At 42.8% G+C, this 15,158-nt stretch overlaps 1 protein-coding gene across 2 annotated transcripts; it reads left to right on the top strand.

Moving 5' to 3' along the window:
- The first annotated feature begins 284 nt into the window (after positions 1 to 284).
- On the top strand, positions 285 to 15,088 carry agbl5 (AGBL carboxypeptidase 5). Of its 2 annotated transcripts, XM_061090949.1 has the most exons (17): positions 285 to 355; positions 1,185 to 1,487; positions 2,073 to 2,244; positions 2,436 to 2,602; positions 2,718 to 2,895; positions 3,583 to 3,761; positions 4,267 to 4,798; positions 4,894 to 5,063; positions 5,324 to 5,459; positions 5,666 to 5,883; positions 6,786 to 6,979; positions 7,589 to 7,768; positions 11,804 to 11,946; positions 12,077 to 12,129; positions 12,219 to 12,415; positions 14,157 to 14,290; positions 14,387 to 15,088. In XM_061090949.1, the coding sequence occupies exons 2-17, from the start codon at positions 1,273 to 1,275 to the stop codon at positions 14,462 to 14,464; spliced, it is 2,946 nt and encodes a 981-aa protein (XP_060946932.1). In that variant the 5' UTR covers positions 285 to 355; positions 1,185 to 1,272; the 3' UTR covers positions 14,465 to 15,088. The 2 variants fall into 2 exon arrangements, with proteins under 2 accessions (XP_060946932.1, XP_060946931.1); XM_061090948.1 differs by lacking the exon at positions 7,589 to 7,768.
- The last annotated feature ends 70 nt before the right edge of the window (positions 15,089 to 15,158 follow it).

The raw sequence follows: 15,158 nt of genomic DNA, 5'->3' as shown, positions 1-15,158 counted from the left end.
CTAATTTGAAAGTAAATTGGCCAATGCCACTGAAAATAGGTGTCGTCATTGTATGAGCTTAATATCTAAGTATTATATATTTATGGAATATAGATGAATGTCAGAAAGATTTTGATAATTAAATAGGACACGATGGAGTCTCACCAGTGAGTTTCTTATCCTATTCTTTTTTCATATTTGTCACAGTTTTTTCATGAGCGACTGCGTGCGTCACTGCGGGAGAGGAGGACATCTCCAGGCAGCTTTCGTTTCTCCAGAGGAACCTGAACGCAGCGCGCAGAGCGATGAATCCAGGGTTGAACGGGACGCTGCAAACACAACATGGACACTGATGGAAAATAATCCACTGAGGCTGGTAAATAATCACGTCAACACATTGGTGCCGCTGAACACGTTGACTCAGAAGAAACGTGCATTTGTGACAAAGGCTCGTTTGGATCAAAGGCTGCTAGCTCGGTAGCTAAGTTAGCCTCAGTAGCTTAGAGACGGAAGCAAACGTCATTAGCTCTGTCTAAGACTCAATGGAAGGATAATAGACACTTGGGGCGACACACAGTGCTAAACATTATTTTGCGTGTTGTTAATTAATAGTGTTAGTCGAGTGTATCGCATTGTAGCCCCCCCACCCACTTCCCTCCCGTTGACTGTGCTGGAGATGTCGGTCAGCTGATGTTGTTGGAATCAGACAGCAGCCATTATTTGATCCTCCAGGATGTCACAGGTGCAGTCATGCTCTCATACGTGTTCAGCAGCCACGCATCACTTCCTCGGAGGCAGTGGCTCAGTGGATGAATGTGTCCTGCTGATATAATGTGGCGTCAATGTGAGGGATATTGTTTAGTTTTGACAATGCGTGCAGTTTCGTGAAAGGCCTCAGGGGATCGCTGTTGTGTGTTGACTTGGCAACGAAGCCAGTGTTTGCGTCTCCAACGTCTGCATGACATTTATTCATCTCTGATCTTACTAGTTAGACTGAAGCTTCCTCGGCTTGGTCCCTCTTATCTATCTTCTCCATCTGTAGATCAGAGTTGACTGTCTTTAATGTGAATTCAAAATATCTACATTGTTGTAAGTCATCATCTCAGTTTATTGATACCATAATAATGAGAAGAAGAAGAATTAAACAACACTATCTTCAATATCTTGTATCTCACCTTGATTTCTGTGACCTCCATTTCACTCAGACCAAAGCCTGACGTGTCCATCAGAAGGAGCCGCATCACAAAAGAACCCGAGTGGAGAAACAAAGAAAGAGGCTGAAGGGTCGTAACCATGGACACTCGCATCGGTAACGTCGTGTTCAGCTCCAAGTTTGACTCTGGGAACCTGGCACGTGTGGAGAAGGTGGAGAAGGGCAGCTCCAGCCCTCCCTCTGACACAACTTCCAGTGGGGGTGCCCCCTCAGGACCAACTCTTTCCCCGGATTATGAGTTCAATGTGTGGACGCAGCCAGACTGCGCCGGCACAGAACACGAGAACGGAAACAGGTGACGAAACTTCTGCTTTCTGCACCATGTATTTGTGAACACAACCCTTATACTGCATTACTTTAAATCAGGGATGAAATGGTAAACTAAGGTCGAATTCCCAATGGCTGGTTGATTATTGTGATGATTTGGTCAATACTGTCCAGCATCAACCAAAGTTCGCAAATCTCTAAGACACCAGGCGCAGCAAGCAGCATGGATATGGTATGTGTATGGCCGTGACATGCAACTATTAGCATCCATTCACAGAATTGTGATATTTTGTCCTGACTTTCATACATTTGGGGTCATTGTCTGCATTTAAAGTAAAAAGTTGTCAACCTGTCTACTCTGTTCCATCTCAACTCATAGAAACAAGACTATGAATAAGCATATTAGCCAATATTATACACACAACTTTGCACATTTGATTTACTGCAGTACAGGAAGTTTTCATTGTAAAAAAAAAAAGCTTCTTAAAAAATGTAAGCCTTCTTCCTTTTATTTAGATTTGGTACATTAGATATGGTGTTTGTTGGCTATACTAGTATTTTATTTAGTTATAAATATACTATATATTCATCGTGCTTCCTGTTTGGATTTCAGGTCATGGTTCTACTTCAGCGTGCGTGGCACAGCACCTGGGAAGATACTGAAGATCAATGTGATGAACATGAACAACCAGAGGAAGCTCTACAGCCAGGGCATGACTCCTCTTGTACGCACTTTACCCGGCAAGAACCGGTGGGAAAGGATCCGAGAAAGACCCACATCAGAGGTACACAAACACACACACAAACACACACACACACACAAAGAGACACACACAAACGCACTCAGAGGCTGTCAGGAAGAGGATGTGGACACCAGGAGCCATTGAGGCAGAGTGTCGTCAGTCTGACTTTTTGAATAGCTACAGTTATCTGTCTAATAATATCTCTTCTCCTCCTTTCTTCTGTCTCTTTCCAGATTATAGATAACCAGTTCATCCTCTCATTCACTCACCGGCTGTCAGAGGTGCGAGGGGCCACCACCTACTTCTCCTTCTGCTTTCCATTCTCCTACACTGAGTGTCAGGAGATGCTGAAACAGATGGATGAGAGCCACCCCAATGCTGCTCATCTCAATCCAAGCAGGTACAACGAATACAAATCACCCCATAATGCCAGCAGTTCCTGACATTTCATACTGTTTTTTTATTAGTAAAATGGCAAATGACTTATCTCTCTCCTTGCCCGTTCCCTCTGCCAGTGCACCGGCCAGTGTGTACTATCATCGGGAGTTGCTGTGCCACTCTCTGGATGGCAACAGGGTGGACCTGCTCACTGTGACCAACTGCAGCGGGATGCAGGAGGAGCAAGAGCCCCGTCTGCCGAAGCTGTTTCCCGACACCAACACCCCAAGACCACATCGCTTCCCCAACAAAAGGGTATCACTCAGTTATACATACAAACTGTGTCCTCCACTGTAATGTTACACCTTTTATGGCTTTGATGGTTTTACACTGAAGGCTCAGGCTGCAGCCACCCTAATACATTATAGTTTTAAAGCATCACAGTTGCAATGTTTACACCTGCTGTCCACATTACTCAAGAGTTTTCATGTGCCTAAAATGGAGAAGTTTGGAAAAGATGTGGGCCCTGTTTTAGTTTGAAAACTCTGAGGCTGCATCTGTAGTATAGACAGGCAAAAACTGAAACATTTTGAAACAATGCATGTCACCCACATTCAGTTCCTGATTCCCTCCATTACCAGTGGTGTATGCAAGCAGACTTACCACCAGTTCCAACTTGTTGTCGGTCCTAGAAAAGAAAAAAAGCTTTTCCTTGTTGGTAGTATTTTTTGCAACTAAGCAACCAGCTGCAGAGATGACAAACTGCTTCCTGTTTACATTGCTCCCAGTGTACGTGAAGGTTCTTGTTGTATGCATTTTCAGCATGTGTTACTGTGGATGGGGATTACTACTGTTATGGAGCTAAAATACCTAAATGGTTGGAGACTGTCTTCGTTTTAAAATGCTGAAAATTTGGTATCGATATAGCCTGAGGCTGATGTGGAATCACCCAATCTCGTCAATGTGATGAAGCTGATCATTGGTATTTTTGTGTGCTTGCAGGTGTTTTTCCTCAGCAGCCGGGTGCACCCAGGGGAGACTCCCTCATCCTTTGTGTTTAACGGTTTCTTGAACTTTATCCTAAGAAGAGACGACCCACGTGCTCATGCACTTCGGAGCATGTTTGTGTTCAAGCTCATTCCCATGCTCAACCCTGACGGGGTGGTCCGTGGACACTACAGGTAAGAAGGTTGACTGTCAGATAAGCGTAGTTTAAATTATTTGTTTTGTAATCACATGATTTGCATTCAACTCAAGATCCACTATGTTTCTTGTAAAGTTTGTGTAGCTTGTAGCACGGTTGCTTGGTGACACTGCAACTGCATAGTTTTCTCATATAAATAATGTTTAAGAAACACCCGGTTCCACAGTGAGTATGTAAATGCACTGTTGGTCATTAGGGTGTCAGAAGAGGTTGGTTGAATGACCCATGTTTGTCATTTCAGCAGTTGCAGGTTATCAGGTTTTAGGTATGAAGGTCTCTGGTTCTTCTTTTGATCACAAAACCCCTGGAATGATGTGTATCTAAAAATAGCCCCTGTACCATCTGCTCTTCAAACAAACACCAGCATGTTATAAGTGTACCAAAATAGCTCAGCACTAACTGATGCTGATTTACACAGGAACAACGTGTGGAAGGGCTTCTGCTGTGTTATTTGTGACAAACGATCCATCTCTGTTGTGCAGGACTGATTCCAGAGGAGTGAACTTGAACAGACAATACCTGAACCCCATCCCTGAGCTGCACCCATCCATCTACGCAGCCAAAACATTGTTGCTCCACCACCACACACACAACCGCTTGCACCAAACGCAGTGCAGCACGCACAACAACAACGCTACAAACGCGCACACCTCTCCCCTCAACACCAAACCCTCCAATCAACACCCAGCCCCTCCCACCACCGCTCCTGAAATCAGCTTGAACCCACAAGTTGCTGAGAAAGATGCAAATCCTGCGCAGCCGGAAGTTCCCATGGTGACGGAGGAAAACGTCTGGGTGAACACGGATATGGGGAAAGAAGAGCCGAAAATCTCATCAAGCTCCTCAGACACTGAAGCCTCTGTTATCGTAGAAGAAACAGTCCCCCTGGTGGAGGAGCAGGAATCGGTTCCACCCCAGGAGGGAGGTGTGGCATATTATGTGGACTTACATGGCCACGCCTCCAAACGCGGATGTTTCATGTATGGGAACAGCTTTCCTGATGAGAGCCAGCAGGTTAAAGATGCTTTATTTATTCATTCCAACCGTTCTCTTGGAATATTTTTGGATTAATATTAAATGATATTAAGTTATTTTCTTTCTGTCTGCAGGTAGAGAACATGCTGTACCCGAGGCTGATTGCTGTGAACTCTGCTCACTTTGAATTCCTTGGTTGTAACTTCTCGGAGAAGAACATGTACGCTCGGGACAAGAGAGACGGGCAGTCTAAAGAAGGCAGCGGGCGGGTGGCCATGCACAAGGCCATAGGGCTGCTTCACAGGTGAGACTTTAACAGATGTAAACAGTTGTTGTACGGTGTAGTCACTACAGATGTGACAGTTTTTCATCTATATACAAAACTCTAATGGGCTTTGAGGATTCAAACGTTTTGAGATCAGCAGGGACGAGTACTTGTTCCTTTGTTAGTCTTGGATATATATATATATGTTCACAGTTTACATGTATGAGGCTTAAATTAAGTAATTGCAGAAAACAACAGCTGTATAGTTCTTCATGTTTCTGTTGTCGGCTTGTCAACAGCTACACTTTGGAGTGCAACTATAACACGGGAAAAACCATGAACACCATCCCTCCTGCCTGCCATGACAACGGACGGGCAACCCCGCCCCCACCTCCATCATTTCCCCCAAAATACACTCCGGAAATATTTGAACAGGTAAGGACTCGGAGACGAGAGTAGATTGTTGCACAAGTGCCTCATCTCAATCAGACAGGATTGTAGTTTTTTCACTTTTTAATGCAGTGCATCCGACTCCCTGTCAGTCGTCGATATTTCCAACCTAGTGCTTGTTGCACACATGTTTATTTCACTGGGGTTTTAATGTTTGTGATATTTCATAACTACATAATGTTGTGCACCAGGTGGGGCGTGCCGTAGCCATCTCAGCCCTGGACATGGTGGAGTCCAACCCTTGGCCGCGGCTGGTTCTGTCAGAGCACAGCTGCCTGACAAATCTCCGAGCCTGGATCCTCAAGCACGTCCGCAACACCAAAGCTCTGAACACACACAGCCACGCCCACCCACCAACAAGAATACACCACAACGGCAGCAAGGCTTCACCGCCAAAGAGTTTGAACAAGTGAGTTTAATTTCTTTTTACATGTAAAACAAGTAGGGTTGCAAAGAGGCGGAAGGTTTACGGTAAATTTCCGGAAACTTTCCATGGGAAGTTAAGCTCGGGAATTTTGGGAATTTTGAAAAAAAACTAAACTACGCAAATTAAACGCTGAGCAATAAAAACATAATTCAAAACTCTATTTTAAAGATGTATGCAATGCAGCACAAGCTGCACATTGAATTTCAACCCTCCACTGTGCATTCTTCCATCACATGCACAGATATCTCCCAGCATCCTGCACTCTACAGCAGGGCTGATTGAGGCCTGCTGTAGTGTGCAGGACTAGTCAGGTAAGTTTCAATGATATTACTGGGGAAAAAGGTATTAGCATGCTGATTGAGGATTGTTCATCTAGCCTATTTCCATTCATTTTTCCATCAATTATAAAATATTTTTACACATTCCAATAGTTTGGCTAAGTATTTATATCTCAGGCATTGCATTAGTGTTTTTTTACATACTTTTTTCTCATTTTATTCTACAGAACAATGCCACGTGCACTATCTCTTCATGAGACATTTCACCCCATCCAATGTAGAATGAAAGGCTGTGTACATTTGCAAATACTGTGCAAAGACCTATGTTAAGAATGACACAAAGATGCAGAAGCATATAGTCAAGTGCCCAAAGTTTCCTCACGGTTCATATCAGCCTATAACAAAACAAAATGTTTATATTTGTCTGTATATGACAAGGTAAATACAGTTAGAAAAAGTTACCCACAACATTTCCAGTGTTTTCCCGTTAATTCCCGTTAATTCCCATGGAAAGTTTCCAACTTTGAATAATCCCGGAATTTTGCAACCCTAAAAACAAGTGAAACATTTGACTGACTTTTGTGTCGTTTTTTATTTTCCCGACAGCTGTCTGTCTGGCTCAGCATCGGAGAACACCCTCACCCGCGTCCGCTGCAACAGCCAGAGTAGCAGCAGCCAGACGCCCTCCCCCAAGATGCACAACTCCCCCAGCTTCACTTTTGGCTGCCCTCCACCCCGAACTCACAACAGCACGCACACCAGCGGACGTGGAGGCAACAAGACACTGGGGCCAGTCCGAGGTAAGCTGATCTCTCTACTCGCTTAGTGGTTGCCGTTTCATATCACCTTTGACTGGTTGTAACTCCACTCGTCTCTTTTATTCTCTCAACATCTTATGTTCTATCGTTTTATATCTCTCTTTACTTCTTATTGATGTAAATAACTGTTGGTGGTTACTCGTGTGGTTCTTCTGGGATGCCAGATGATGTGTCAGTGTCTGTGACAGTTTCTGGTTTACAGTAACAGTAATGTAAAATTTGCAAGGCGGATTTTTTTTTTATTTCCAAAGAGTGAAGTCATGGATCCCTGTTCTGGATGTTTCTGGCCTGTAATATCAGCATGACCCCTCCCCTGCTGCTGCTTGTGCATGTATGTTGTCCCTTCCAATGTCAGATTTACTTTTTAATGAGCCCTTGTCTTTGTCACCAGCACCAAATTGAGTGTGTGGTTGGAGAAAGTTAAACTTTTCTGTACCACACATGTATTCTAACTATCAACCGTCCCTTTGCTCACCCGGAGCATTCTAATATCTGCTGTGCCTCAGCTCACGGCTCTTGTTACGTTGGCGTTGCCACACAATCCTTGCATGTCTTAGAGCCTGTGTGCGTTATGTGTCTCCCTCTCTGTAGAAACTAAACCTCAGGAGAAGAGACGTCCCCCCCACCACCGCTCCATCCTCCGGTCTCCCAGCAACAGCCACGCACCCTCACGCCCCCCTAGCTCACCCCCTTCCTCCTCCTCCTCCTCCTCCTCCTCCTCCGTGTGTGCGGCGGGCTCCTGTCCCCTCCCGGCCTCCGTCAGTATGACAGGTCTGTACTCCCTCCAGCCCCCCAGCCTCTCCGCCTTGCTCCCCTCCCTGCAGGCTCTGCCCCGCCCAGGGCTGCTCTCCAAACTGAGCCCCCTGCTCCTTCAGAGCCTGCCGCCAGCCAGCAACTCTCCAAATGGGCCAAACCAGGACTGAATCTAACCCTGTGGGTGCCTGCGTGTGTGTGTTTGTGTGAATGTGTTTGTGTGTGCAGACTTGAGTGAGTGTAAGCTCTTCAAATTGCTTCGAGTAACAGATAAGAGGTGCGTTCATTTATATCCGTCTTTCCAGAAACCCGCACCTGCCTGGTGCTCATTGGAGGCCAAACAAGTGCAAATCAATTTTGTTGTGTGTGTGTGTCTGAATGTGTGTGTAATTGTGTGACTGAAACATCATCGGTGCTAGCTCTTCTCACATTTTCCACCAAGTTTTTGTTCTCCTTCGCATCATTAAACATATCTGGATCATTACACATGCTCTGCAGTATTAGCACCTTCGGATAATGAAGACATGGAGAATGCGAGTGTTGCTTAAATCAAAGTTATGACTGAATTGTTTTTTCCTTTCGTTATCGACCTTCAATAGAGCATCGTGTAACAAACAGCCCTGTGACATATTTCTGTGGAGTTAGTGGTTTCGGACCCATCAATGTGAATGTGTAGCAAAGAGAGGTATTTGCTTTGGCTCATGTTTTCCATTGTGCCCTTGCAAACAGGACATGCGGTAGATATCATCAGTTCATTATACATGAATATTATGAATATTATACTGATGGATTACATTACATTACACTGAGTACGTCTCTTTTTCAGTCTGTTAACAACTAATAACTTAAGAGGAATTACCATGTTACTGTGAGGACGTTGGGGATTTAGCCAGGGCTGTTTTTAAATATTCTCTCTTTCCCAGTTGCTCATTAGCAGCTACAACATGAATTACTTTCGCCATGTTGCACTTTATTATAATTTATAATTTATTGGTTTTATTTAATTTAAAGAAACAGGGTTTGCAGAACATTGTGTGCACTCTGTCTCTGTTAGATCGTTTTAAAAACGTTCTCATCTATTGTTTCCTTTTTCTCAGTGGCTTTGTATTTCCCTCTGTGGTGATTATATGTTAAAAAAATAAATAAGTGCAAGTCGCAGGCCGATCACATCGTCAAGTCATAGACATTGTTCAGAACTGGTATTAACATCTGTCTGGAGTGATCCAATCACAAGTGGTCACTCAGACCACAGTCAGAGGTGGACTGGGATTCATGGGGCCACATGTGTTAAAAGGAATGCATCCTTGTCCACATATGAGTTCATGGCCTCTGACCCTCTACACTGTCCTGATGTTGAATTGTTTGTGGCCACAATATCAACTCTGCCCACCACATAATGACTGATACTTTACTTAAGTTGGTAAAATCTCTCTTCCTAGCAGAGCCAACAATCAAGTCTGTCCTGACCCTGCTCGCTCTCTCTCTCTTTCTGGCCTGTGCCAACACACACACAAACATACACACACTGACAACAGACACATCTGCAAATTCAGACTGGGTAAAAAAATATATAATTTGGTCATGACAAATACGAATGACATCGATGTTTATTTGAATTCAGGATGCATTTAAAGGGATAACATTTTTCGTAGACTATTCATTTATGTGTCAATACCAGGTCTGAACAAAGCCTTAGTTACACTGTGAGTGAGTTCTAAGTTGAGCATAACATTCTGTGGTAATATTTAAATTTATTTTGACTTAAAATCTCCTTTAAAAGGCCTCTTGTTTCATGTTTGTGTGCAAATTAGAGCCTCATTTCTGTGATGAAATGTTATGAAACCTTTATCATTCCAGTGTCGGTCCAGTCTTGGTCCCGACATCATGATATTCACAGAGTAGCCTACAGCCAGAGTCCTAACGTGGACCATCACTGGCTTAAAATCCTCAAGGATGGTAGAACCAAGGTGTTGTAAAAAAAGAAGGATTGGATTCGTCATGCAGCTGCCGACAAGCAATATCATTTAATACTATTTGTTTGTTCTAACTGTGCGGCTCAGTCAAAGCTGGCAAGTGTTACGAATTTTTCTAATAAGATTCCAATATTGTTTTCAGTGTAAATAAAGAGTAGAGCCTTAAATTGTATTACTTGTTTCATAGAGCCGATCATTATTTATTCAAACGCATCTGTGTGTTTTATTTGTGTAAATTGAATTTGACAGGTGTGTAGTGAGCTGTCGACGGTCAAAGTTAATATATTTTGTGGTTAGCAGAGGTGAGAAATGATGTCGTTGTATTGGTCGATATGTAAGACTCCAAAGAAAAATCTTGGAATTATGGTAATTTGTCTGTAATCCAGTTATTGTGTACTGTTATTCAACTTCTTGATGATGGTCTGTGTTGTTAAGACCAACAATTCTAGGTGCTCTGAAGATGCAGAGGTGGGATGTCTGTGATGTGCAGAGGTTTCACTAGCAGCTGAGTAACCAGACCCATTGACTGACAGGATCAAAATAGTTTTTCGAATATTTTGCCTCGCCTGGCTGTAGCTATTGTCTGTTCCAGTGCTTTGTGGCATTGTTGTCCTGGTGTGCCTTGTTCTGTTGTAAACAGTAGATTTAGGAGGCTTTGCTCATCCAGTTTTACCAGAAAAACTACAACGAGAAAGGGAAAAATACTAAACTTATGTGGTATTTCTAATATACAGGGTTAAATAAAAACAACTGCAATTAATCATTCTCTCTTACGTAAACTGTGAGCTCCAGTAAATGTCCAGAAAATTGGATCAGAACATTTGCCTTCACATGTGAAAAATACAGCAGGAGATTGTGCGGGTCAGATGGATTCACAACAGCAAGACAATGTCACGCATAGAGTATGCAGGAAGCAGGAAATTAATTCCAAAGTAAAAATCTTGTTTTTGTTTACAGCACGACAACACCGGCCCTGAAAAGCTCTCAAATCTCATCTTCTTTCCAAGTCTTCGTTGGCGTCTTCTACTTATATTTTTTTTATCAAGAGATACTTGTATTCTACAAGTTTTGCGTCCATCGACATCATCAACATGCCCGCTCACTGGCTGGGACATTTTTCCTGACATTTTCCTGCCTTATTCTCACATGGTACTGAGGTACCAGAAGTAAAAAGGTTCCAGAAAATGTCCTTAGCAGCTGACTCGGACATTAGCATTCTCACATACAGCCCCTTTGGAAAATTTCAGCAAAATGTCCGGACTTAGGTGCTGGTCTGAAAGCAGCTATAGATGAAAAGTGTTGAAGGAGAAGCCACTTTGAGAACATGTTAGACGTGAAAACAACCATCTGAAAATGTGATTGTCATTTTGTGCTTTGGCAACATAGATGTCTTACTCCTTTTGATATCACACTACGTTGATGTCTCCTCTGTATGGCCACTCCATTCAGCAGTGGGAGCTAGGTACAAGGAGCTTTCAGTTCAGATGAGTGCCCAGCAACATGAGTGCACTGTAGTTTGATTCTGCTTTTTCACTGTGAACTCTGATGTCCTGTCTCTAAAGCTTAAATGCCGTCACCCAGAATAACACAATGGAGAAAACGCACTGTATGCTTCATCACGTTCTCATAAGGTCCCTCTGCTTTACACTCCTCAATGAGAATGTCGTTGTTCCTTCAATGTGGTGCTAACCTTCTATACCAGACTTAAGTGTTTGTCTGTGTATCACCTTCTTGAATGTGCTGCTGTCCTTTATCGCCTCTCTGTTTAACCTCTGGAATAAAAACTATCCTTTTGTGAAGCAACATCTGTGTGAGTCCTCTGCTCTCAATCCACTCTTTTGTGTGTACTCTTTATCTATTAGCATGTAGAGTTGCACTTGGCAACAAACAGGTAAAAAAAAAATTGAATGCAAATAATGTGTCACATTTGTACTTAACTCAACAGTCCCTCCTTGTTTTTGTCCTGAAATAATGTCCGTCTTGAATGTGGTGTTACTCAGCTACCACCCACTGTTTCTCTTTCCCCCCTGTTGTGTTTTTTACCCCCTTTTTATTCATGTTCCCTTCATCTGGTTAACAGGCCTCAGCTGTCCAGACTCTCCGGCTGGTGGACCCGGTTCAGAGGGTTTGTTCAGAATGCCTTTCCCCATGCGTCCTGGCCGTGTGGGGAGAGGCTGCCGAACTCTAACGGCCACTCGTCATTCCACAGAGGCCGGTCAAGAGGTTAGCTGACTTAGCTGGCTCCCTCACACAGATTCAAATTCTCCTCACTGTCTCATATTACATGTTTTTCTATTACATCATAACATACAGGTTTACAAGGCACTACTGTAATATGTTCCTTCTGTCACAGGCTGCAAAAGACTCGGGACCAGATCACATCCTGTCCTCTATCAAATTCAGCAAGTGAGTGTATCTGTGATAATGAGATTTCACATCTGCATACATTTTTTATATGAATGTGGAGAATGTTAACCTCTTTGTTGCCCGCCCAGGTGCAAGCTGCAGCCTCAAGTGAGCCGCGTCAGCATTCGGAGGATGGGGTCGACTGATGTCCCTTCCCCCCCACGCGACAGTAGAACAACCCCTATTAGAAATAATGCATCCTCACCTGGACAAAGAGATGAGTCGGCCACCATGAAAGTCTGGAAGCTGCTCAGACCAGGTCTCCAACGGCACCTGTCGCTGTCAGGCATGTATACATACTCAGAAAAGATGGATTTTTACATGACTTAAAATGTGCATTGATCTATATTATTTCTTGAGTGGATCAGGATGCAAAAAGAAATTGCTCATTTGAAATCCTGAATCCAAAAAGAGCTATTAGTCCACTCTGCAATTCCTGTTAGTCCTGTGCTGTCATTAGCTCATTTTTCTAGCTTCATGGCTTGAAACTTTACTTTTGTGTTTTCTAAACTTCTGATCCCATGTGTACACTTTAACCACATAGGCTCAGCATCACAGATGATATTTCTCATTGTTACATCATTTTCTAAAGTCTCTGCCGGTTCCAACAAGTAAAATAAGACTTTTTAACATTAAATCAAGATTAAGTATGACCAATATGAAGGAATATCAGAGTCCCACCTCCCCACAATTGAAGATATGTGGCCTAGTAGAGAATAACCCTTGAATAGTCATGTTAACTCACAAACTACAGGGTTCGTACGGTCATGGAAAACCTGGAAAAGTCATGGAATTTTAAAATGTGTTTTTCCAGGCCTGGAAAAGTCATGGAAAAAAATAATTTCCCAAAAGTTTTGGAAAAGTCATGGAAATTTGTTATATTCTTATTTTCATGTCGTTCGTTTTAGGGATGGGCATAAATACTCGACTATTGATTAATTGATCATTAAGAATTTCATTGATGACATGTTTTTCATCGATAAACTATTGCATGTTCGCTATGTGGCAGGACGTCGGAATATCCGAGTTGCCCTGAACGCAGCACAGCGTGTCTGTTAGCAGCTGGAGGAAGCAGCCCGGAGTTAAGCCTCTGCTGCTCGGCTTCATGACCGCACACGGACCCTCAGTCCACGCGGAGGGTAACCCGGACAGACCCGGGTCTGGGTGAGGGGTTCCGGGAGTGAGGGCGTTACAACGACCGGACTGAGAGGTCGAGAGCCGTCAGATCGAGCTAGCTCTCAGCGGCTAGCTGCTCTCTCAGCGGGGCTTAGGAGGACAGCAGCGCTTATTTACAAGTGTAACATTGAACGGATCCTGTTTAACTGCAACAAGAGTTGTTAATCTTGTAATAAAGATCTCAATGAGGAAACACGCTGTTTTTTCTATTTTCACTGCATTTTAATTCGCTATAAATAGTGAATTTTAATATAAAAATATGAATGATTAATCGAAAAATCGATCGTTAATTCTTCCGACGATCGATTAAGACAATTTAATCGAATGCCCATCCCTAGTTCATTTACGCTGAGTTTTAAATAATTCATATATTTTTAAAGAAATATGCTCAAAATATAAGCAGGCATACTTTGGTTTGTGTCATTTAAGGTGTGCTGTATGCCTTGGAATTCTCATTGTTAGTTTGAATACTACATTTTGTCACTTTTTCGCGTATACACCGAGATTTCACGCAATGTTCGGTCATGGAAATTTGGTTTACAGTCATGGAAAAGTCATGGAAATCCATTGGTCATAATGTGTATGAACCCTGAAACTAGAACCAGGGACTGTAGGTAACCTTTGTCTTTCCCACAGCCAAGGCAAGTTACGTTAACTGTGTGTATGTGAAGATTACACACTGGAAAGAAAAAATTGGCAGAAGTAGGAATGTTAATATAATCTAGACCTACCAAAAAGTATTTAATACCTAGTATGTTATATTTTAACATATTTAGGACTTTCAAAAACCCACACTTCAGATTATTGAAGTTGAGACTTTTTAAGAGCCCGTGTTTGATTTCACTCTGCAGGTGTATCGGGAAAAGACGGCTCCATACAGCTGGCCTCAAAAGCCCTAATGAAGAAGAGCACCGACAGGAGTTTACACTACACAGGCAGTGATGTCATAGAAACTGCACCTGAGGAAGATGAAATACTGAAACAGGTACAGACAATACTGCACATTTTCTGTCAAATATAACAAAATACCACATTCTAGTGAGACAAATGAATGACTGAACCATGCATGATGTTTTCGAAGGTTGAGGAACCTCCAGTGATGACTCTGCCTGAGCCTGTGATCATGTGTGACACAGTGACCCTGTGTGGAGAAGCCTAGGAACTGCACAGAAGAGGAAGAGGAGGAGGAGGAGGTGCTTGTTTGTACTGGACCAAATAGTGATCAAAACCATTTAGAACTTCAGGAGAGGAGAGGACATTTTATCATGGAGCATCTTAATGTGAAATACTTAGTTTTTGTCTGAATATATTCAGTATCGTGAGCATGCATCCATGCTCTTCAACATAATCATATCAAGGAGCTGCTCAGTACAACTCATCAGCAGGTTCCTGGAGAGGCTGAAGTGCCTTGCTCGATGACACCACATCAGTGTTGAGGCAGGGGAAAGGCACTCGCTTTCCCAAACGCAGCTATCAAACTGAACAAGATCCATAGATGTGAAATTTCTTTAAAACATTTCAGTTACTATCCCTGTACCTCACATTTTGTGTTTTCCCTATGCTCCTCACCCAAAAATAAAGGAAATCTGACCAATATAACTATGCACTGATGAACATACTCTAACATTTAATGCACTTAGTAAAAATGCACCATGGCACCTTTACCTCTTTAATTTCCTTTCTGTATTTAGAGGCAAACGTGAGAGTGAAGTGTGGATTTAATGTAATGATTCCAAAAGTTGTTTGTGGTTTGAAAACAATGCCCATAAAAGGTATAAATTCACCTTGTTTCACTCGTGATTTATTTTACCACACTGGTCGACAGAGAAAAAATGTCAAATTATAGTTTTCGT

Source organism: Limanda limanda, chromosome 18 (genome assembly GCF_963576545.1).
Source record: "Limanda limanda chromosome 18, fLimLim1.1, whole genome shotgun sequence".
Taxonomy (NCBI): Eukaryota; Metazoa; Chordata; class Actinopteri; order Pleuronectiformes; family Pleuronectidae; genus Limanda; species Limanda limanda.
Note: the sequence above shows the minus strand (reverse complement) of the source record. Positions and strands in the feature narration are given on the sequence as shown.